General features: G+C 38.2%; 1 protein-coding gene across 4 annotated transcripts in view; it reads right to left on the bottom strand.

Moving 5' to 3' along the window:
• tmem255a (transmembrane protein 255A) overlaps window positions 1-26,009 on the bottom strand; it is a 68,175-nt gene that overhangs the window by 27,139 nt on the left and 15,027 nt on the right. For 3 of the 4 annotated variants that reach the window (XM_039766084.1, XM_039766081.1, XM_039766082.1), the window contains exons 2-3: window positions 18,481-18,623; window positions 13,896-13,958 (exon numbers count right to left, since the gene is read on the bottom strand). In XM_039766084.1, the coding sequence (XP_039622018.1) occupies window positions 13,896-13,958; window positions 18,481-18,623 (206 nt within the window). Of the gene's footprint in view, window positions 1-13,895; window positions 13,959-18,480; window positions 18,624-22,844; window positions 22,870-26,009 lie in introns of those variants that run through there. The other variant, XM_039766083.1, reaches the window with a different exon arrangement.

Raw genomic sequence — 26,009 nt, 5'->3', positions numbered from 1 at the left:
ATTTGCCAGGCCAATACAGTGGAGCACTTTAAAAAACTGCTAAGACACATTACTTTAACATGGCCTTTTTATAACTTCACTTTAACTTAATACTGATACTCTGTATGTTCAATTCATCATAATAACTATTCATGGTGGCTCTAAAATCCGTACTGACCCCAACTCTCTTACTTCTGTTTCTTTTTCCGGTTTCTCTGTGGTGGCGGCCTGCGTCACCACCACCTACTCAAAGCACCAAGATGCTCCAACATTGATGGACTGAAAGCCAGAAGTCTACGTGACCATCATCATCAAGTCCTTCCGTGAGAACCCTAAATCCAAAGAGGACTGTTTCATTTATGTTAGGTAGAATGCCTAGAGGGGACTGGGCGGTCTCATGGTATGGAATCCCTACAGATTTTATTTTTTTCTCCAGCTTTCTGGAGTTGTTTTTTTGTTTTTTCTGTCCACCCTGGCCATTGGACCTTACTCTTACTCGATGTTAATTAATGCTGACTTATTTTATTTTCTTACTGTGTCTTTTATTTTTCTATTCTTCATTATGTAAAGCACTTTGAGCTACTTTTTGTATGAAAATGTGCTATATAAATAAATGTTTTTGTTGTTATATATTTCAGATAAAACATGATTGGTTGGATTGTGTACTTTAATTACAATGCTTAGGTTTTCACCATTTAATTCAAGATGATTACCCAAGTACCATGTTAAATTTTAATACACAAGTAAACACACCAGGTGTCACAGACAGCATGGGTTGGCTGGTGCCCTGAATGGAATCGATGTTTCCTTCTGGGGCCAGGATGCCTTTATAATGGAGGCAGATGGATGGACAATTAATTTGCTGGAGCCTTTCCCAAAAATGAGGGCCATGATAATGGAAGGTCAGGGGGAGACTGCCTGCTGGGCTCCTGTATTCCCCCGATACTCTGGGTGGCAGCATTCCCCTGGTGGAGCTCCAATTTGTACACCCGTTGGGCAACATGAAATCTGTAATCCTGGTCAGTAGCTCTTCTGGGGCTACTCCTGAGTCCAACATAAAAGGAGCCTCCTTGCCACATCTGGGAAATTGGAGTCGGGAGAGGATCGGGACAACACTCATCTGGGAGGTGTGGAGGGAACAGAAAAGGAAGGATTATATTGTTGTGCTGTGCTGTACTGTGACCACTAAAAAGAAGTCAGTTATAAGTATGCTATTTTATTAGTAAACGCACTGGATTTGAGCTGTGTGTAGTCAAGTTGTGTCTGGTGCTTGGGTCTCTGTGATGCCCCCAGACGCCACACAAGACATAAATAGCAAGTAATAAATAAATTAGGAAATCATTATAAGCCAGCACGTCAGCAGGCAACAATCTCCTATGATAGGTCATTATGTAAAGCACTTTGAGCTACATTTTTTGTATTAAAATGTGCTGTATAAATAAATGATGTTGTTGTTGTTGTTGTTATAAGATTAAACTAATACTGTCACCAGCTTAAAAAGTGAAACAAATTAGAGAAGTCTCTTATGCTTTATATGTTATTAAACATGAAGAATATTCAGTCTATACATAATGTAATGGAGATTAAAAGTACTGTATTGGTTTTCTGCTGCTGTTTCTCTTTGCTATATACAGTATTTGTAATAGCTTGCATTTTGAAAATTGTCTGTAAAAATGTCTTTAAAGGATGAATTTCAACTGGTTACCTGAAAAAAAGAAATAGCTTTCTAACATTTTTCTTTTGTAAGAAAAGTGTATAGTCTTAGATTAGAATAACCTAACAGTAAAGGGAGCAGGAGAAGCTTGCACTACTCACTAAACACCAGATCGGAACTGGTATAGATAAAATCTTAAGAAACACATCTACTATGTGTATCTCTTCAGTTCAGGGAGCACTTGATCAGAACTCATATAAGACGGCCTTCTACATGCAAGCTGAAAACATGCAAGGACAAACAACAGGTTTGATCTAGCCTGGGGGGCTGTAGTGGAGGTCTGAGGTAGTAGACTAGCCAGAAACGCAGAGCCTATAGAAAAGTGCAGTGTGTCTCTGTCATTACATCTATCCAGAGGTCATGCCAGATCAAAGATCTGAAGAGTCTCAGTTATTAAAACTGTCCAAAGTCCATGCTGGATTAGAGACCAATCAACATCCTAAAATGAAAAGCTACCTGGTTATCTGGGCATATTGGATGCTTCGACCCCTACATCCAGGTTGTACTTGATATGATTTGTCACACTCATTATTTTGTTTCTGTTTTGGACACATTAGGAATAATCTATAATTGTCCTACGGTGGGTTGGCACCCTGCCTGGGATTGGTTCCTGCCTTGTGCCCTATGTTGGCTGGGATTGGCTCCAGCAGACCCCCGTGACCCTGTGTTCGGATTCAGCGGGTTGGAAAATGGATGGATGGAAAGTGTGTATCTTCTGTACTGCTCGCCTTGGCTTATAGCAGGAGTTTAAGTGTAAATATAAGGGCTTATAGATGGGATCTGGCACACCCTGTTCTGGTCTAATTAAGAAAGAGTCTGAAAATGAGAATAGGGTTACGGTGGGATCCTTCCATAATAAAACACATAATTAGAGGTTGCATATCATTTTTTTCATATTTGATTAAAATGAGATGTAATTTTGCACATAGTACAACATTCATTATTTTGAGAAAAAAAACTCAATTTTTGATCAATCTTTCAGATTAGACATAGTGCACAAAATCAAATCAACCTTAACTGAGTGCTACCTGATGGTGCCATGAATGGCACTGTTGTCTTACAGCTTCAGGAGACTAAGACTGCTTCCCAGCCTAGTCCCCATCTGTGGGGTATTTGCCAGTTCTACCTGGGGAAGTTCAGATATATATATATATATATATATATAGGCTTGCTTTTGTATTTCAGCTCATTGTCTTGCTTCATCTTAAGGCCATGGATAGATGAGTGGACATCTATCGATTATAATAAAAAAAATCTTGGGTCAAGACATGATCATCTTGGAGAGACACTTTGAAGTCCCATGAGACTACTTGCACGTCAAGCCCTACTTACAGACAGTTTCTCGGAGACACTTTAACTTCCCATGAGACAAGGAAGTGAGACAAAAGGACAGCTACTGCACAGGCTTTTAAATGATCGTCATGCAGCAAGACCTGCAGATCACACAGCTCGGTAGCAGCAAGCCAGCAGCTGAACCATCCGCATCTCCTTAAGCGTGTGTTCAGCCCCCCCTTCACAATGCGAGCGGGGGGCTTTGCCCCCTAGTTATCCTTAAGAATATTCTGGTCAAGTGCACGGTGTTTGCGTTGTGTGTGTAGCCACTGGAGATCAATGTGACACAGTGACCTGAGAGCCCGGAATCTTTGAATACACTTAGCAACATACTGTAGGCCAATACATCATGCTTGCTAAAGGAGGCCACAGGAAGTTGAATCTCTACAGCCATCTGTAACAATTTTATATAAAAACAGATTTAACATTTCTTAAAATGTTTCTGTATTCTGTATGTATAAATAAAAACCTATGTTTATTTTTTATTGTGTCTTCTATTTTTCTATTCATTTTGTAAAGCACTTTGAGCTACATTTTTTTGTATAAATATGTGCTATATAAATAAATGTTGATTGATTGATTGATTGATTGATTGAGATTGTTCTTCAGGCATTCCAGTTTCCTTCTCATGTCACAAAGCTGCCCAGGTTAGTTAATTGGCCTTTGTAAATGAACTTTTATGAGTTAGTGAGGTTGTATGAGTGTGTATATGAGTGTGTCCTGAGAAGCTCTGGTGCCCCATCCAAGATGACAAATAAACATTGATGGTGAAAACAAGGTGGCACAATGGTTAACACCGCTGCCTCACAGCTCCACGACAGCCAGTTCAAATCCCAGGCCAGACACTGTATGAGCGAGATTTGCATGTACTCCTTGTGTCTGTGAACAGATTTGCCAGGGTACTCCTATTGTCCTCACACGTGCATATTTGATTGATATGGTTATTCTAAATTTGTCTGGCATGAGTGCAAACTGCCATGTACTGGCATCCAGTGATACTGGGATATTCTTTGGCTCTCAACAGTTCTAAAATTGTATTGTGAGTTTTGTGTTAATGGAAGAATTAATGGCTATTTTCAACTGACTTTTACGTTACAAAACAATCAAAAAAAAACTAAAAGCGAGTTCTCTATTTCAAAAACTCGAAGCTGGTCCACACTTATGACTGAAGTTTTAGGGAATTCAAAGAGCAGCAAAGGCAATTCCCTAACTGATAGGAGACTGCTTCACAATATCAGAGCCAGAGAGATTCAATTTATTAGTTCAGTTTGCCTCTTTCTGCTTTCTCGGTTACTAAGACTTGGACAACAAACTGCTAAAGAAGGAGAGACCCTGTCCGCAGGGTAACAACGATTACAAGAACCCAAACACACTCCAGAGACATCTCTTTAAGGACTGATCATTTATGTTAGGTAGAATGCCTAGAGGGGGCTAGGTGGTCTTGTGGCCTCGGAACCCCCGCAGATTTTATTTTCTCTCCAGCTGGCTGGAGTTTTTTTTGTTTTTTCTGTCCTCCCTGGCCATCGGACCTTACTTTTATTCTATGTTAATTAGTGTTCGGGCGGCACGGTGGCGCAGTGGTAGCGCTGCTGCCTCGCAGTTAGGAGACCCAGGTTCGCTTCCCGGGTCCTCCCTGCGTGGAGTTTGCATGTTCTCCCTGTGTCTGCGTGGGTTTCCTCCGGGCTCTCCGGTTTCCTCCCACAGTCCAAAGACATGCAGGTTAGGTGGATTGGCGATTCTAAATTGGCCCTAGTGTGTGGGTGTGTTTGTGTGTGTCCTGCGGTGGGTTGGTTCCTGCCTTGTGCCCTGTGTTGGCTGGGTTTGGCTCCAGCAGACCCCCGTGACCCTGTATTCGGATTCAGCGGGTTAGAAAATGGATGGATGGATAAATAGTGTTCTCTGATTTTAATTCTTTTTTCTCTTTCTTCATCATGTAAAGCACTTTGAGCTACATTATTTGTATGGAAATGTGCTATATAAATAAATGTTGTTGTTGTTTAAGCTTAATGTCCCAAAGATGTGTGCAAAAATGGAGTGGAATTCAGACCTCTGGCACTATTAAGATGCCCCTCTGGCACAATGGTGCAGCCATTTTTTTATGAAGCTCAAGCACAGTCACTCTGTGTAGCAGGTTTGGAGTTCTGTCAATTGTTTTGGTAAACTCAGGATGTGACATTTTAAATAATTTTGCCAATCCTGTGGCTTTCCCAATTACTGTATTTGTTGGCTTTCAATCATATTACATAATATGCAGAAAACTGTTAAAAAGGAGCATTTTGATGAGATAAGACACATTCATTTTACTCCTTTCAAGACCAGAATAAGCGTATTAATTCTTAAAGTATGAAGCACATTGATATACAATGAGTGTCACCACCTCCACAAGTGAGGGCATCGAGCAGATTAGGAATGTAGGCCTTGGAGGGCATCTGTCTTCATATCACCAGGCAGCCAACAAGTAAGTCTGTCTTTTTCTTTAATCCTTACTCTGTACCTTATAAAATATTGAAACTGCTTGTCATTTTTCTCTCACTCTGCTGAATTACTTTAATATTGTCTGGGATTTAAGCCAAAGGAAAAGTCTATAGAATTTCGTAAATATGGCTAGCGAAGGTCAGTGTTAAATAAGATGAGCTGGACACTAAGATCATTCAGTGCTTTTTTTTTCGTTTTCTGCCTCCTGCAGTTATTACAAAGTTAAACCAATTGTCTCAAAAGAAATGTCCAATGTCCTCAATGACCACTGTTGTAAAGGCAACTACACTTAAAACATTGAGCATACCCAAAGTACAGTAAATCCATACAAATTTTCATGTAATCTATAGTGCCATCCAAAAAAAGGGAACACAATCTAACCCACTTTTCTATAAAACATCACTGGGAGAAAGAATGTTTCATTTTTTTGTGACTAAGTGTAAGTAATGTTAAATAAAATTTATTATGGGAAAAATCTTCAGATCTAGTATGGTAAGTGCCTTTTTCTTTTTATCTAAAGAACATAAAAAATATGAGAAGAGGCTATTCAGGACAGAGCAGCATGTCAACTCCTATTCACCTAAAGTGTCAAATATAGTTGAGATTTGAAGGTCCCCAGGTTCTACTTTTAAGTACGCTATGAGATATCATGTTCAATAAACCTACAGTTCTCTACAGGAAAAAACACTCCTGTCATTTGCAGGAAATGTATCCTGAATCTTCTCCCATTTAGGCCTTGTTAAAGGATAAAAGCTTATTTTACAGTAAAAACTGGCATCAGCATTAAACATGTCTAGCAGCTTTTCTGTTCCCCTGGTGCTATAATGTCTTTTTGGTGGCATGGTGGCACAGTGGGTAATGTAGCTACTACACTGCTCCAGGTGGCTAGGTTCGAACCCAGCCAGGTTGCTGTCCTGTACGAAGTGTGCACATACTTTGTGTCTCCATGGGGTTTTTCTCCGAGTCTAGTCATATCTCAAAGACGTGTAGGTTAGTCCAATTGGCCGTTCTTAATTGGCCTGATGTCAGTAATTTTGTGCACCATGCAATGGGCTAGCAGCTCATGCAAGGTTGGTTCCTGCCTAGCACATTATTATCAGGATAGGCTCCAGCTCCCTGAAATCCTACAATCATATTAATAGGTAAAGAAAATGGATTGATACATCGTCTTTCTTCTTGCATAAAGATCAGAGTAATGTCAAGTGTCAATGCCATCTGGATTGTTCTAATTTTCTAAAAAAAAAAATGGTCTTTTTAATAATGAAGAGCTTCAAGCAGTCTTCTTTTTAGTTCTTTTGTTATTAGTTCCAGTAATATCTTAGATCAGAAGCGTTACTGTTATTTGTATTTAGCACATTAGCCACGTATTCCATCCATCACTAAAATATCCAAAGGAGTTTGGCTGCAAACCTCCAATGGCAGACCCCTCTGTTGCCACTCCGGCAGCCAGACCCTTCTCAAAACATCCAGTTTTAAATAAATAATAAGCACATTGTCATTAGACATTTTACAATTTTATGAACCAAAATAAATACATTTGTTTCTTTAAAAAAATGTATGTGGACATTTAATTGCATGCAAGTCAGAGACTTTACAAAACTCTTTTCTTCCTTCATCTGCTTCACATAACTTTATTACAAATTCACTTTAATTATAAAATAATTATTTCAAAACAGTAACAGTGGTTCCATAACAACAAACCTATAAACATCACTGGTAACAGAAGTTCCATTAAATATTCAGACTGCCATGAGAAGTAAATCTTAGATAGAATAAGCTCTTCATCAATTTGTGGCCGACATGGACTAATTCAGAATTATACAATACATTCAAGAGATCTCTCTCAACACAGGCTGCTGAACGTCTACCCAGCATTAGTCTCTACTCTGCCTGTGCAAAATGTGATTCTCAAAGTTGCCATATATTTCCTTCTAAACTTCATATTTCTATTATAATGAAGTCTGTTATTGACCATTTATCCTCCCTATGATATTGTTCATCTCTTATCTGAAGTGCCTCATATTAATATATGATTATTGATGCAAATGTCTCCCACTCCACCTTTTCAGTCTTGTCTTGTCTTTTCTAATTAACTGTTGTTACACATGTTTGTATGGGAGGCAGTCAATGGACTTAACTGAATGTATCTATATGCCGGGTCAGGGGTTGGTGAAGCACACCAACACCTTTTCTTCCTTCAGAAGGAAATCCCGCCTGACCTCACTTCTGGCTCCAACCCTCAAAGCATGCCCTTTCTGGCTACCCTCTATAAATCTGCCTTATTTTTTGTTGTTTCAGGTTCAGTTGTGAACTCAGGTTCTTAAGATTACTTGAATTTTGCTATTGCTTAAAACTCTTTTTTCAAGTATATGGAGTGGATACCCCATACCTTTTTCTTGGTTGTCGCTTTCTTTCTTGGTTATCTCCTATGGTACGTTATATTTATCCCTTTTCCAGAATTTGGTCAGATAAATGGTATATCTATGTAGAGTTATATAATTTTATTATTCTATTGCTCTTCCCATTTACTCCGCCAGAATAATCTAATTTTTAAAGTTGACAGAAGCAGGAGTCCACCCATGGAGCATCAGATATAAGGTAGGGAACAAACCTGGATGGGACATGAGTATATACACAACATAAAATGCAATACTGATAGTCTTCTTTTTCTTTCGACTCCACCCATTAGGGGTCACCACAACAGATCATCTTTTTCCATATCCTCTTGTCCTCTGCATCTTCCTCCATTACACACATCACCTGCATGTCTTCTCTCACCACATCCATAAACCTCCTCTTAGGCATGCCTCTTTTCCTCTTACCTGGCAGTTCCATCCTTAGCACCCTTTTCCCAATATACCCAGCATCACTCCTTTGCACATGTCCAAACTAACGCAATCTCGCCTCTCTGACTTTGTCTACAAACCTTCTAACCTGAGCTGACCCACTAATGTACTTATTTCTAATTCTGTCCTTCCTCGTCACACCAAATGAAAATCTTAGCATCTTTAACTCTGCCACCTCCAGCTCTGTCACCTGTCTTTTGGTCAGTGCCACCATCTCCAACCCATAAAACATAGCTGGTCTCACTACCGTCTTGCACACCTTTCCTTTCACTGTTGCTAGTACCAGACTGCCACAAGTCACTCCTGACTCTTTTTCACTTCTCTTCCACAAATCCCCATTACTCTGTAGTGTCGATCCCAAGTATTTAAACTCATCCACCTTCGCCAGCTCTACTCCTTGCATCCTCACCATTCCACTGACCTCCCTCTCATTTACACACATGTATTCTGCCTTGGTCCTACTGACCTTCATTCCTCTCCTCTACTCTTTAGAGCATATCTCCACCTCTCCAGGGTCTCTTCAACCTGCTAATATTCTCGCTAAAGATATTGATAGTATTTTTACTATTGTTATTCCTTATGATATTATGAGGTTTTTGTTTTTGTACATATTTATCTAAAGTATTATGATTTAATCATTATTCCTTGTGTGAAACATTCTTGACTACCTATTGCATAAATACTCTCAGTATTTAATGATCCACTGGTTATCATGCAGATTGACCCAACAGGAGTAAATACCATCTTTTCCAAAAGTCTCCCTTTTTCCATAACCATGATTTGAATGACATGTTTAGACTCTGGTGCATCTGAGTCTTACCTGAATTAGTGGTTGGTATAGTCAGAATGCCAGTTCCATGACAAGACTTCTACCTGCCTTCTTATATGTTGCTTGTGGAAATAGAAGCTTACATAATTTATGTACTGTGGGTCGATTTGAACAATAGCTACCAGACCTGCTAAATCTTTGACCATGAGCTTATAAATATGGGGCACTTCTATTAATGCACTTGGTAGAAAAGACACATTAAGATTATGGTTGCATGGGATAACATGGATATGGATCAACATTCAGCTCATAAAATGTTTGGTAGAGATATTCACGCTAGGATATTTTTTAAGATGAAATAAATATCATTGATAACGCAAAATCCTTACTCCTGACATCTCGTACCCGCCTGGAATATTCTGTTCTTACACATCCAGCTCAGGGAATCTTGTTACTTATTACAGATTCAGTTGGCTTCTGTCTCCTGCAAAGCCATTCATGCACAGAGGCCTTAAGAGCTGCTTGAGTCCTAACTCTCTGATCCCTTCTTAAATTCCTAGTCAGCTGCACTCAACTCCTCCAGTTTCAGGGAGAGAGAGTTCTATTTTTGGGCTTAGGCATAAATGAAATTTTCTGACTGCAGCTGCGTTAAAACCAGTTTCCAGGCAGTGTGGATTGAATCTTTTTTTATTTTCCCCACAAATATGCCTTGCCTTTCAGAATATGATCAATTGTCTCTCTCAAATGCATGTTCCAATTACATGAATAGCACAGGATGAAAAGATGAGTGATGTGGTGCAGGTGGAATTATCAAATAAGACATTATTAATCTCCAAGACATACTCAACAGTAAAGGCCAAAGTAAATAATCAATGCAGAAGCAATTCAAAATGGATATATATTTCTTACAGTACAGTACTTCATGTTTAAATGAACCTACACTATGTCCAGCACAGTGGATTGTGCTACCATTGCACAATGTTTGGGACCTGGTTAGGTTGTAGGCTGTGGTGCCTTCTGTTCAAGCTTGCAGCTTCTTCCTGTTCTCATGCAGATTTTCCCAAGGGGCGACAGCTTTCCTCAACTCAGTCCATCTTATCAAAGGGTACCACTTAGTTATTCTGGTGTAAATGTGTGGCTGTGTTTGTGTGTGCTGTGTGTTTAATGATGTTGATGTTGTCCCATTCAGAATGAAATCCTACTTTCCCCCAGTTTCTACAGGAGCGAGCTTCCCACAATCAACCCTAAAGTGGAGTAAAAACACATGAAATTTTAATTTGGTCCAGAAAAAGAAGAAGGATAGAATAATAAATGTGAATGTATTGTAATCACTCTCTCTCACTTTTGGGATCGCAATGCACGGCTAATATTTTCACTTCATAGATAACTTGCATTTATGTACATGGTTCTTTAAGTGGAACAGAGCTGTTTTGGTGAAACAATATTGAGCATTATTTCTAAATACTAGCAGCAATCTAGTGTAAACCTATTAAAATAAATAAATATATGTACATTTTTATCGAAACAAGACAAAATATATCCTTTAGTCCATCACAGAAACAATTAGCCAGTTAAGTATTAGACAGAACCAAAGCCTAGTCCTAAAAGTATTTTGTACCAGCCAGAAATGAAACCTAAACAGGGTGGCAGTCTGCTGCATGGCACACTTACTCCTACAGGGACAATTTTGAGTCACATGAGGAGGGTGTGCCAACTGGACCCCGACCTTAACCGGAACAGGGTCTGAACACAGCCTCCTATAACTGTCATTCAGCAGCAGTGCTAAATATTGTCCCGCCATGTCACCCTACGCCAGAATGAAATTTGACTGTTGATTTTGTAAATAGTGCAAGAGTTTGCTCCTTTAAGTAAACTGGATAATTTCAACATTTTTGCACAGTGATAAGCCCACCAAATTTTACCTCGTTGACACAGTTGCAGCAGTAAAACAAAATGTCAATTACTGAATAACAGACCCATTTAAAATTTTATGTCAAAGTGTATTATAGGAAGGAGTGACAATATCTCCTGACCTGACTAGTCTTTGCCAGCATAGTTTGTTACATTTTCTGTATCTGTAATGCTTTGCCATCAACCTGCCAAAAGTACGGATGTTAAGTCAATTGCTAAACATAAAATATCCTAACAGGGGTTTATAGTGGCCACTGAATCATAATCAATTAGCGGCACATATAAAAACTCAAAACACTAATTTTGCTAAACTGGAAGAATCCTAACTCTCTTCTTTTAAGTCAGTGGGTAACTGATGTTTTATGTTATTTGAAATTGGAAAAAATCAAATTCACAGTTAGAGGATCTGTGCAGAACTTTTTCAAAACCTGGCAGGATCTAATCAATAACATTTTAGAATAAGCTCTTAAAGCACTGAGGAAGCAGATTCTCTTCCTATTTATTTTTCTTTGATCTATCTGTATGGAATGATTACAGTAAAATCAATAATATAAAAAAAAAACTCAAACACTGAAATCATAATCATAACACAGGCAATGGTCGCTTGATCAGTTTAACTTTCTTATAGGGGGAAGAAACAGAAATCATAGTAAAAGAAGCAAGGAATTAATGCCTGAAGTCTTTAACAAAAGCTTTAATTGTAGTGTACATGCATCCTAAATAATGCAAATTTAACATGTTGATGACAATGTTGGCTGAAATACTCTAAAGTATGGCATATTGTATAACATTTCAAGTATGAATAGCAATGTTGCCCTTTTGTATACTTGTATTATTTTATTACAGCTGTACTTATCAATAGCACCTGATGACTCCGACTCTTTCGATACACTAACACAATGTCTTACTGGTATTTCTGAATGGGTGAATAGTAATTTTCTCAAACTAAATAAAGAGAAAACTGAAATCTTAGTAATTGGTAATAATGGATTCAATGAGGTTATCAGAAATAAACTTGATGCACTAGGATTAACAGTTAAGACGGAAGTAAAAAACCTAGGGGTAACCGTTGACTGTAATCTGAATTTTAAATAGCATATTCATCAGATCACTAGGACAGCATTTTTTCACTTAAGAAACATAGCAAAAGTTAGACCTCTTATATCATTGAAAGATGCTGAGAAATTAATTCACGCTTTTGTTTTCAGTCGACTAGATTACTGTAACGCACTCCTCTCAGGACTACCCAAAAAAGACATAAATCACTTGCAACGAGTGCAGAATGCAGCTGCTAGAATCCTAACTGGGAAAAGAAAATCCAAACACATTTCTCCAGTTTTGATGTCACTACACTGGTTACCTGTGTCATTCAGGATTGACTTTAAAATTCTGCTTATGGTTTATAAAGCCTTAAATAATCTCGCCCCATCTTATATATCGGAATGCCTGACACGTTATATTCCAAATCGTAACCTTAGATCTTCAAATGAGTGTCTCCTTATAATTCCAAGAGCTAAACTTAAAAGAAGTGGTGAGGCGGCCTTCTGCTGTTATGCACCTAAAATCTGGAATAGCCTGCCAATAGGAATTCGCCAGGCAAATACAGTGGAGCACTTTAAAACACTGCTGAAAACACATTACTTTAACATGGCCTTCTCCTAACTTCACTTTAACTTAATACTGAAACTCTGTATGTTCAATTCATCACAATAACTATTCATAGTGGCTCTAAAATCCGTACTGACCCCTACTCTCTCTTGTTTCTTTTTCCGGTTTCTTTGTGGTGGCGGCCTGCTACTCAAAGCATCATGATGCAAAAACATTGATGAACTGAAAGCCAGAAGTCTACGTGACCATCATCATCAGGTCCTTCCATGAAAACCCTAAATACAAAGAGGACTGTTTGACTTATGTTAGGTAGATTGCCCAGAGGGGACTGGGCGGTCTCGTGGTCTGGAACCCCTACAGATTTTATTTTTTCTCCAGCCCTTGGAGTTTTTTTTTTGTTTTTTCTGTCCACCCTGGCCATCGGACCTTACTTATTCTATGTTAATTAATGTTGACTTATGTTTATTTTTTATTGTGTCTTCTATTTTTCTATTCATTTTGTAACGCACTTTGAGCTACATTTTTTTGTATGAATATGTGCTATATAAATAAATGTTGATTGATTGATTGATTATATTTCTATTTGGTTGAGAAAATGTTTTTTGAAAAAAATCTCTCTAACTAGTTGCCCTCACCTGGCTGTCTTGTTGCATAAAACACTGACTATGATTTCATGTTTATTTGGTGTAGGTTCAGTGAACTTTAAAATGCTTGAATAAATATTGCTAGAAATACTACAACAGTCCCCTAGCTTGCTGTATACAGCATGGTGCTGCAGTGTTTACCTGCAGATGACTGTATTCGACCCCGACTCGCTCATTGAATGTCTTGCATAGGCTTTCTTCTCTGTGCAAGAGTCTTCCTGCCTTGCCCCATAGACATGTGGGTGAGACTTAATGAATGAAGTGTGCCTGCCAGTGGATTAGCACCTCATCAAGGGTCAGCTTTGGTCTTGTGGATTATGCTCTCAAAAACATTCTCAATTGAATTGATTAATATATGGATGGATGATTTCACCTGCTTTTGTGAACAATATTTCTATCCATAACTGCAGGAGGAGCATTGAAATGGTTGTGTGTTAAACAACCAGCAGTAATATTGTAAGAGATTGTTTAACATACAGCACATGATTCAACTAAAGGATCTTCAAGAAATATTTGCTCTTAAGATAATTTGACTTTGGATGCATCAGTTTCACATATTGAGCTAGAAGAGTGCTACACAGTTATTCAACAATGTCTGGAGAAAGAGGACTACTTACCATTTGTCTTTTATTCTCTATCAGGTGTGCTCCAATTATGCCAAGAAAAGACCCTAAACCCAGCTGTAAGGGAACAGAGCGAGACAGTTTTTTAGCAGCTCAATTTAAATGTTAACCTGGACAGATATGCAGTAATTCCTAAAAAATATATAATCATTCATAACTCTGCATATTTTGGGTTTAAAAAGTCTGAGTGAGTCAGTTCCATTGTTTATTATGTACTACACTGAGTTTTCCAATACGGAAGTGATTTTCAATGAAAAATAGAGTTGTTATTTAAAGAAAAAAAAAACAAACTATGTACCCTTGGGTTTTTAGACATATTTGACATTCATCTATTACTCAATAACACTTTCCAGTAGACCAAAGTGAGCATATGTTAATTTGGTTGTTAGTTTAATTTTGTTATTCCTTAAAAAACAGTAATCCTTCATTGCACACCTTCATCTCATAACTTCAGGCATCACCTTTGGCGTCATTAATTTGGATTTAACATTTCCTGTAAAGGCTAATCACACCGACAGAATGATGCTTGACAGTTTTCCTCTTAATTCCACTTTCTTTTTGGTCACAGCACTGCAGCGCGTACAGGTATGCTATATATAGCTGTTCAAAAAATGGCAAATCTAATCTTCATTTACTTCCCTAAGTTACATAGGTTTATTTCCCATAATTTGTTTCAAAGCTGAATTTTTTTTCTTTTCCTTGGTATTTTTCCTAATTTAAAGTACAGTACTGCATATTCAGAAATGGCTGCCTATTAAAAGTTTATGTAATCTGCAGGGTGGTCTGGATTCTTTAACCAGATTCTCCTCTCTGTGTGTAATTCAATAAATGCATTATTTCTGATGCATCTGGCCTCCTTGCTGGTTTGTGCATATGAAATGTTGCCATGCCAGCACATCCTCTTGTTACGAATACACATACACAGAAGTGCGCTTCAAATATTAATCATATGTTTGCTGTCATTTTTTCAATAAAGCTGCTCCGGTCCAGTCATTCCCTGCCTGCCATCCTTCATTTAATGGCATTTGACAATATAACAATGTTAAGAATGAGGTGAAAATAGTGAAAGAAAAAACTAAAAACTACAAATATGCTTTATCACAACAACACATCTGTTTCCCTGTTAGTTTCCCTTTTAGTGACTCTTGCTGATGTCACCCAAATAACTGAAGCAACCATGTAATGCAACCTGTCACTACATTCACTCAGGAAAAGAACAGATGCCAATGCGGTCAACAGCGTGATCCTAGCTGATAGAATCTGATACAAATTGAGCCAGCACAGAAGATATCCTTACTGCCCTTAGCTTTATAGTTGGATAAAACATTTTAAATAATAAGGGAGTCTCAGTAGTTGCCACCATACAGTTCCATGCACCAGAACTTGACTTCCAGTCTCACCTGCTTATCTGAAAGTCTGTAAAAATACTTTCGTGCGAGATGCACAGCTTTACAAATGGCAACAACATCATATTTTACAAATGTAGATGTATTCTTTTCTCTTCCATATCCCAAAGACATATATTTAAGGTGTGACTCCAAAATTGGCCTAGTTTGTGGTATTTAGGGTTTTGTGACCTTCTGCCCAATGATAAGCTTTGCCTTCTTGAGATTCTACAACCAAAACTTTCAGAAAAAATATGTAAATGATACAGAGGCTTCCTAAGATTGTTGCTGCAGAGATCTATACACTAATAAATGCCTATTATAAAGGTACGTATATCACCTATGATGAGGTCAGTAGGTAACTCTAAAGTTTTCAAAGCATGAGGTTCAAACAACAGAGAAGAGATTTAATGATGATCTTAGAAGAATCTGTACCTCATCTGCACGTTGTTGCAAGACACATCAAAGCTGAGTACACTCTGATTGCATAATGAAGACAATATTTCTGATGTTTCCCTAAATGGCTCCTTCACTAATCTGCCAAGATTCCTGTAATACCCCCATAACTGAAATGAGATTACCGTTAGCACCCACCATAGCTCATGTTCTACCTGAGACTGAAACCTGGCCCTTGTGCTCAACACTTTTGCTTTCATTGACCCAAAAAAAAAACAGACATACAATTAAACCTGCTGGATTAAATGTTAAAAGAGATCATCATCTATAGACTGGGTAACTAGAATTGTTGTTATATGGAGTAGTGATGGGCAGCAGGCGTGTGCATTGATCACAGTTACACTCGTCAAGCTCAAATTCACCATTCTCAGCAAAGTAAATGCCATTTCTCACAACATTTTAACTAAGGCAAGATTCTTCCTATGGTCTTGCCAAGACTTGATCCCCTCTTGGGACTGAATCCAGGCATTCAGGCAGATCTTACAGCCGCAGACCAGACACACAGAAAGCCTAGATGGCTAAGCTATAGAGAGTTTCTTTAACCTGGAATGTTGACATTACTGTTATCTACAACTGAAGTGCCATCATTGTCCCGTAAGGCAGGGTTTATACTTCATGCGACACGTCAGGCTCCTGCTACGCAAACGTTGTACTGTTTATACTTGTGTGAGTACTTTACATAAATCTGGAGGAATCCAACAGGTGGCAGTGCGAGATATTATCATGGTGAGAACAGGTTTGGCTTCGCTGTGTTGTGAATTGCCTGGAACACCCATTAAATTCTGATGACACCTTACCGCAATATCTCTGAAAAGGATGTTTAATGATTAAATCCATCAATCCAGGGATGTGTCCATTCCAGTTAGCATTGGCCACGAGGAAGAAACAATCCCAGGTCATGGCATCAGCTCATCGTAAGGTGAATGCAAACACTCACATACACTAGCGTCATTTTAGTGTAACCAAATCTACATATCTTTGTAAGGAAACCAGACCACACTGAGGAAACCCAGCAGGAAAACATGTAAACTCCAGACAGAGAATACCAGCGACGTGACTCCCTGTAAGAGATCAGCGCTACTGCTCTGCCACCGTGTTACCCCATGTGTGTAATTATTAACAGTGTTCATTATTTAAACAAAATTAATGATTTATCTGTAAAATGTAGCATACATACTTTAATGCATTTCATCATGAAAGTGATATCAAGTATAAAGCTAAATATTCTATATGTGCAGAGAGTTGAAATATCATACATTTAATGTGTTCTGTGTGGTGATCTATTGCTGTTTGCCACTGCTGTCAGGTCCGGAGGAAGCCACAGGAAAAAAAAAGACAGTATGTAAGACTTTTAAAATGTATCGTGTCATTACAATCAGGAATATGTGACACCTGAATATAAAAGCATCACGAATGCATCTTTATCTCGGCATTTTGCTTCGCCACATTGAACCATTCATCAAACATCGAAGCACGCACATCGATCTTGTAGGATCTGCAAAGCGGCTTTCTGTCACATGTAGATAGTAACCAGAGACTCTGCCGTCACATTCCAACTTTTGAAAACACTATGCCCCCCAACTTTTTGCTGGTACTGCAACTTGCACATGCATTGTGTTAATTTTTGAGGACCTGCTCAGAGGACGTGTGAAATGAACACTGGGAACGTGTGACAGCCATGATGCGCGCGCATACGTGTTCTGAGCATGAAGTATAAATGAGCCCTAAGAGGTTTGCACATACATTAGACTGCTACAATAATACAAGTAACATCAGTATGTTATTTTTTTAATTTACATTTACATTTATTTGCTTAGCAGACGCTTTTATTCAAAGCAAGTTACAGAAGAGATCAACATAATCAAGTAGACATCAGTCTTGGGGACTGTTTGGGAACAAGAGTTAGAAGATAAAGGTACAAAACTGATTATCACAAGTTAAGAGCTTAGAACATCATATTAGCTAGTTAAATTCCGAGATTAATGAAACCTTTAGAAGTTTATAAAACAAGAGAGTTGTCAAACACTTCTGAAACACATTGAGGAAGTCAGAGTTTCAACCTGAGATGGCCAGCTCACTCCACCAGCCATGAGCTACACATGAAAACAGTCTAGACTGAGACTTGATAGCATGCAGAGGTGGCATCACCAGATGCCATTCATTGGCAAACTTGAGCGGTCGAGAAACTGCATAGGACCTCACAAGTGTCTTCATATATACAGGTGCAGACCCAATGACTACTCTGTAGGCAAGCATCAAGATCTGATGGTAATATGTGCTGCTACAGGAAGCCAGTGTAGTGATTTGAAAAGAGGAGTGACATGTAGTCTGCCTCGTCTGGTTGAACATCTGGCGTGCTGCTGCATTTGAATCATCTTCAGCAGCTTGGTGATGCAGCTGGTGCTTCTGCCAGCAGAGAATGGCTGTTGTCTAGGTGGGACAAGGCCAAAACCTAGACCAGGAGTTGTATCAGATACAATCTGATCTTGCTGTTGTTCTACAGAGTGGACCTGCAAGACCAAGAGACCATAGCAATATGGCCCCTGAAGAACAGGTGATCATCAGTCACTACCTTGAGAGTTGCATACTGATTTGATGGATGTTAGCAGTAGTAAGCCAAGCTTAACAGCAATAGGATACTACATACCTTTACCTTATCCCTTTACTTATTTTGATTCAGTAACTAAACACAGATAACACTTTAAAATGTACAAGATACTAATTAAAGCAATACTTACAATAACTCCAGGGTAATAACCTCCGACAGTGACATTCTGTGTTCTGGTGGTGGCAGTTAACCCAATGGTCAAAATAAGCAGGGATACAATGAAAAGTGACACAGTCATGACGATAGAGTCACGTTTCCACCTCTTGAATGAACCTTGTCAAAAAAAAAAAAAAAAAGTGTCATAAACAGTTTCAATTTCTTGTCTCTTACTTGACAAACAGAACACAGCAGCTGCATCTTTCATACGAGTGTATTTTTGGCCGGCTGATGAATGTGTGCAATCACACAACTGCCATGCTGTCTCAAGATCTGATCTTGCTTTCTCTCTGTCACTACGTAAACAACTTGACGGGAAGCTTCTCTCTAGTTTTTGCATGCCCCACAGTTTTACTTTCTTGGTTTAATGCCAGCAAATTCTTTTTAAAAAGCACTGATACACTGCATACCATTTGTTATTCAGAATGTAAGATTATTTTAAGCTCCCAGTTTTCAAGTGTCATTACTTAAACTTTTATCATTATTTTAGCAGGCAGTTTTTTCCCCAAACTGATCTACAGATCGAAAGTGTACAATTATGGGCATACTTTTTGTATTTGGAGCATAGACGAGGTGGATCACTCAGGGTCACACAATGTCCCAGCAGTGGGTTTTAAACCATCAACCTTAGAGTTTAGCACACTGCACATTTGTAGTTAAATAAATTGCGTTAACCACCTCAGTGCTAAGAAAGAAGATTTAGTAGGGAAAGATTATTACAAGTAGCTTAAAATGTATGTATACTTCTTAAAACATAGATCAGCACAGATTTTTTTGTGATCAACAATGGAATAAGTTGCTGAAATTAAATAATGCATTATTATTATGCTTTGAAAGAAGCATGCAGGGTGGTGCAGTGGTAGCGCTGCTGCCTTGCAGTTAGGAGACCTGGGTTCGCTTCCCGGGTCCTCCCTGCGTGGAGTTTGCATGTTGTCTGCGTGGGTTTCCTCCCAAAGTCCAAAGACATGCAGGTTAGGTGGATTGGTGATTCTAAATTGGCCCCTGTGTGTGTCCTGTGGTGGGTTGGCACCCTGCCCAGGATTGGTTCCTGCCCTGTGTTGGCTGGGATTGGCTCCAGCAGACCCCTGTGTTCGGATTCAGCAGATTGAAAAATGGATAGATGGAAGTAGCATGCTGTAAATCTCAAAAAAAAGATTTCCACTACATTACTTTTTTACATTAGGAAATGTAACTTGCATGGAGTTCATAATACTACAGCAAACACCCCTCAGGAATTTTTGATTGCCATGGTGGGCTTGAAGGAAAACACACAAGTTTTGAGTTTCAGCATAAATTAATTTTAAATGTGACAAAGTCATTTAAAAATGCAAGTACGATGGTTTGGGCCACAACCACCTTGCATATCATCCCAAGCAGTCCACAGAAGATGCCATATTGGTAGAACTTCATACAATCCAAGTACACATACTGTATATAAATAAAATAAAACTGCTATGTCAGAGGGCTGTTTATAGACTATAGCTCAGCATTCAGTGCTGCTGTACTATCAAAGGTGATAGAATAATATGAAGCTGCCCCAATAGTATTTTTTTGACACACTTATGCTAAATAATTCACTGGCTAAAAGTGCTCAATGCTAGTATAATATAGAGAGGATGTGCAGCGTTGTTCATAATTGCTGTCAGATTTGCTCCTCCTTTGCTACTTCCTGGACTTCCTAACTGGTTGACGTCGGGATGTACATCACGTCTTCCATGCTGATCCTCACCATGGTAACCCCATAGTGTAACCAGTGCTGTAGTCTTAGTTCACAAATGACTCTGTGGCCAGACACAGCTCCATCCACTTGGGATTAATAAAGTATCTATCTATCTATCTATCTATCTATCTATCTATCTATCTATCTATCTATCTATCTATCTATCTATCTATCTATCTATCTATCTATCTATCTATCTATCTATCTATCTATCTACAGCATTACAATAATGCATCACCATAATAGGCCTGATCACCAAACATTATGAGACAGCTTACACCAAACAGACAATAATCCCATACTTAATGTTTAACAATGCCAAGAAGTTAGTCATAGACTTGAAAGGAACAAAAAACAGTATCTTGGATGTTGTCAAGATGGTTCACTGTCTACTTCTTCAGATATCTAAGGAAAGCCCAGCAACCTACATCAACAATCACAAAGCTCTACTTGTGCACAGTGGAGTTCATTCTGGCTAGCTACATGACATCCTGACATGGCACCTGTTCTACTCAGGACCACAAAGCTCAACAACATCATGTATACAACACATAATATTTCAGAAAACAGTTTTATTAAATGCTTTATCCACTTTCTTGAATTCTGTCTTCTGGACCATCAGCACTCACACCACTAGATTCTGGGCCAGGCCCTAAAATTACTCCTCAGCCAATATATACTGATAATTGAATGATCCCTCACAGCATCTAGGACCTGGGGTTTGATTCCAGGCTAGCTAGTTGCTGTGTGTGAGTGGAGTTTTTCCCCATTCCCCCGGTTTCATGTGCATTTCTCTGGCTATTCTGGTTTCTTCCTACATTCCAAAGACCTACATGGAAAGCTAACTGGCCTGGCATGGACAAGAATCGGTGTCTATTCTGTGATGGCCTACCTAGGGTTTGTTCTCCTTGTATAAGTGATGTTGCTAGGATAGGTTCGGACTTCTAATACACCTATGGGTGGAAACAAGAGTGTGCAATATAAAATGGATATATGGTGATATCTGGGGAAAAAAACAAAAATGACATATAAAGAAACATGAACGGTGTTACGTGTATAACATTTTAAATGACCAAAAAGAAAAGGAAGAAAGTGCAGCGCAGTGCCATCCTTTACAGGATGTTCCAATCTTCTGTTGGGTCTTGCAGGTTCTGGCATGTACTCAGTATTATAACTCATGTTTTCCAGAAATTACTTTACAATTAACTGCTTTTTAAAATACCTTTTGACTCTGCTTATTATCAGAGTGGTGCTTCAAATATTATATTGCACAAAGAAAACTTAAAATCATTACCATTACTGTATACAATAAGACTAAAATTAATTTTGATGTTTGCATTAAAAGTAACTCAGTAATTGTAAAATATAATTCTTATTTAATTCTCATAAGATATAAATGCCAAAGCCTTTAACACATGGGACATCATTGTCATGTTTCAGCTCTGGTTGAGACCTTGGCTTAAATGTAGTGCCATGTGTCATGATCTTCTCATTAGCCCTTAGATATCAATCTTGTGTGTGTTTTTTGTGTCTAGGAATTACAATGTATGTTGATGTTCAGTTATGTGTACTGTCCCCTTGAAATTCAGTATTGTGGGCAGGACCACCATAACATTTAGCTAGAGGATCGTTTTTTGCCTATGTATTTAAGACAGAGAGTCAGGTCCTCCAGATTGATATTGCGAGTTGTGGAGTTTAAATCAGGTTCAGTGAGTATTGCTGGATTCTTTGCTTTTTTGTTGGTTAGAGAATTGAATTTTGGATTTGGACTTTGGATTGTCTTTTAGGCAAATCTTTTGCCATGTTTTTCTCTTCTTTTTTTTTTTTTAAATATAGACAAATTATTTATTTATATAGATTCTTTAAAGCTTTGTCCTTTAAGCCACAGGTTTTTAAATTTTCCATCTTCCTTGAAGGGCATTTTTGTTTATTTTGGTCATTAAAGATATTTTTTGAACTTTAAAAGGCAGTTTCCAATTTTCATCTGTGCTGGAAAAGGCCTGCCTGTGGAGTTTAGCATGACGTCTACTGTGGGTCTTCAGGTCAGGGGTCTACTGGTGAGGTTTAGGGTATTTACACCTGCAAACTTTTTTACTGGGTTTTGTGTGGCTACTTCATGAACAATCCCAGGAATTTAGGACAATTACATTGTCAATTTACAGAGTCAATATGTGGTTCTGTCTGTTAGGGGTCCATGGCAGTGCAGATTTTAGGAATTAAAAAAGTGTGCTCAGGCTCAGATTTGGGGGGTTGTAGATGCACATGATAGCAAGGCCAAGTGGGTCCACAGTGTTGATGAGGAAATTAGCTGTTTGCACATTCAGTTGCAAATGTGAAAAGTTCAGCCGGTATCCTCATTGGTGCTCTGGTGGTTCTAATGAAGGCACCTAAACCCACAATAGTATTATAAAGCCAGAGCAGAGTGATAGGGAGACAAAATAAGGAAAAAGCGAGAAGGCAAAGGTGAAACTGAAAATAAGAGAAATGCAAGTGAAATCTAACGAGAGAAAAAAAGAATCGTCAGCATTGTGGTAGAGCTGGTACTGAAGAGAGGAGACAAGAAGGTCAAGAGAGACGCTCCTTTTGGAGCAATGGCAGCCAGGAGCATAGGGTCACACCTGCTGTTGACCGTGCCAGTCAGAGGGCATCTTCTTCTGTTGAGGAGACCTGAAAGGGGGAACAGAAGCGTAGTTTTAGAAAGATACACTGAGGCTTGTGATTCTTTTAATCGATAGCTGCTGAATGTTTTTTATCTTTGATTTTAAACTGTTTTTGGAATATTGATGAAATATTTATTGATTGATTTTAACCTCCACTGAGAACACTGTTTTATTTAAGGATTATTTACTTATTTGTTTATTTTTTTTATGTCAGAGACTGCACTGCACTTTTACAATGTCTTGTTTGGAAAATAAATGCACTTTGCACTGTTTTGCACCTACACTGATTGTTTTGTGTCCTTATTGCCCAGCCCATTGTTGGCACAGGACTATCAATGACCTGGGTTAAAGGATGTTATGCCAACTGTGGGCAACCCATCCATCACACAATATCATTTAGAAATGATGGTCCCATATAAGAGGATGGAACACACAATCATGAGGTTAACCATCAGTGTTACAGCGGATTTTGTTTTGTTTTTTGTTTTTGCTTTGCTTTACCTTTAAGATACTGTATAAGCATAAACACTTTAGATGGAAACTGAAAAACATCAAAGGCAAATCTAAAACAGCACAGCTCCAAAGACATGATTTGCAAAAAATGTATTAAGTCCTGTTTCCACCAAGTGACGACTGTGCTGTATCGGTTTCCTGCCATCTGAATACACTGCTTCACTTGCTAGTGGAAAACACTTCATTTAACTAACATGGAAATGCTTGTGAAAAGTAATCCATGCTGCCATGTCCAATGGAAACCAGGCCTAACCATTTTCTCTTGGTTCAGGGGGCATGGAGCTCTTATTTCATAGTTCGTTTAGGTTGCAGACATTTTTCAGATGGTTAACTTTGCAAAACAAAGAACCTTTTCCAACCACTTAAGTTAGTCTCAGACTTCACTGTTTCAACACCCATATATTAGGAATTTGTGAAAAGAATTCTTTCAGTTTGTTTACATTTTTGGACAATATTTCTAATTATTTAATTGGTATGAGGAACACCACCAAGAAAAACCTTGGCCACTGAAAGTAATAAAGTAAAGGTTATTTTTTCAAAATTGTAAGTGCTATGATTTGGGGGAGTTTGCAAAAGGACAAACTTGTGGAACTCTCCCAAAAAAACTATATAAAATAGATTTATTTAGATGTATTACTTATTTAAAAATACATGTTATAAAGATAATAATTAAACAAGGGTGAAAATAAAGCATAAAATACCAGACGATTAGGCCTCACAAAATAAGTAAAATGGATGAGTAAATGTGAAAAAAAAAGTCTTAACTAAAAATCAAAATACACTAAGTACTCAAAGGGAAGGTAAAACTCCAAAATACAAGCAAATCCTAAACCTATGGAAGAAAATATAAGTCTCTAAATAAAAGAAAACAAAACACCAACAGAGAACTTACAGTACGAGAAGACAAAGCCACTCAGTTGAACATGCAGAGAAAAGAACTCCATGCCCCAACAATTACATGCAAAATGAGGGGACCTCAAATGGGCTCTGTAATGGCTGTCCATGGTAGAAAATTAACTGAATTAAATTAATTAACAAATATTAAGTGAAAATTAAATAACTACATTAGACTCAAATAGAAATTATGTAAAAGTTATTCAAATAATTAACAAGGTCTCACACGGGCAATTAGGGGGCAGCCAACGGGCCCCAATGGAGTGTGAAAGAACGCGAGATGGGGATATAAAACAGAGCATTAATGCCTTTCTCTCTTCCACACCAGAAAACCAGAAGATCAAAAGTCCGACTTGAATTTTATGCCCATAAACGGCGTCCCAATGTCCGGAGAGGACTTCACTTCCGCACCCAATCCGTCTTCTGAATTGTCCTTCCTCCTGTGATGACTTCACTTCTGCTCCCTCTCCGATGCCCTTACCTCCAGCTACCAATGATGACGTCACCTCCGTCATTTACTATCCACGTTATCCCCATTCCCTCTGTCTTTGATACTTCCTTCCACAAATGCATAAAAGCTCCATCTAAACTTTTTTTGAAGTCAGCTGTTTGATGTATGCATTTTGACTGCAGTATCAGTCCGAATTGACTGCCTGGACCACCAACATTATACGGGGATGTACCCTAACCCTTAATCTGTTTTCTCTGTTGTCTTATTTTATCACACAAGGAAAAAGGCAACAAATAGGAAGTATACAACAACACAGAAACCATGAATGGAGCCCTAAAATAATCTGAACTTTAAGAAAAAGTAAACTAAAAATGAATTACAAAATTAAAACACAAAAATGCCAAATGTATAAATATAAACTTAAAATGAAAACTATAACTATACAAAGCAAAAGCTCCTTAATGTAATCCAAAAGTCGTAATCCAAAATAAAAACTTAAAATTCCGAAAAACCAAGAGGAGCCGAAACCAATGCTAAACTTACAACACGCAGGAACACAAAAAAGGAGCTGACAAAACTATTAGAGAAAACTAACACTACTGCACTAATGCAATGGCTGCCTGAGATTTAAGTAGCCCCTGATAAAGCAGTCAAAGACGAGCACCACACCTGTGGGCAGTTTTACCTTGAAACTTAACACAATGCAAAATTACATAAAGAAACAAGACATTGGTGATTATTAACAAGACCAACATAAGAAAGCTAAACTGGAAATAGAACTCAAAGGGTTCAACATAGAAGTAAAAGAATGAAACAAAATAAAATGAACAACAAAGACTAGGCTCAAGACTATATAACATTAGTATTTGTATCGTTATTTTGGTGTCATCATCTCGTCACCATTTTGTATAACTTTTTTTTTTCATAGGGGCCACTCTTGTGAATTATTTTTATTCATAATTTATTACTTATTTTTTTCACTCCTGCTTAAGTTCTGAATGGTGGGGAATGCGTTTTAAATTAGTGGTTGTTTATACTGATAGCTTTTTGAAAGGCATAAAATTATTTTTATTTTTTATGCCAAGCTTATAATCCACAGAAGGCACCATTAGCTGTTTTTTTTTTTTGCCTTGGTTACAAGTCAGGAGCATTTATCCATGATGTCATTTACACAACAGGACAATGGTTACCCACCTATTCTGTTACTATCAGGGATTGTGCAGATACTAAACACTTTGCCCTCATTAATGCTCCTATTCACCTTT

This window comes from Polypterus senegalus, chromosome 10, assembly GCF_016835505.1.
Source record: "Polypterus senegalus isolate Bchr_013 chromosome 10, ASM1683550v1, whole genome shotgun sequence".
NCBI lineage: Eukaryota > Metazoa > Chordata > Cladistia > Polypteriformes > Polypteridae > Polypterus > Polypterus senegalus.
The sequence above is the reverse complement of the archived record's forward strand: the minus strand, read 5'-3'. Positions and strand labels throughout refer to the sequence as shown.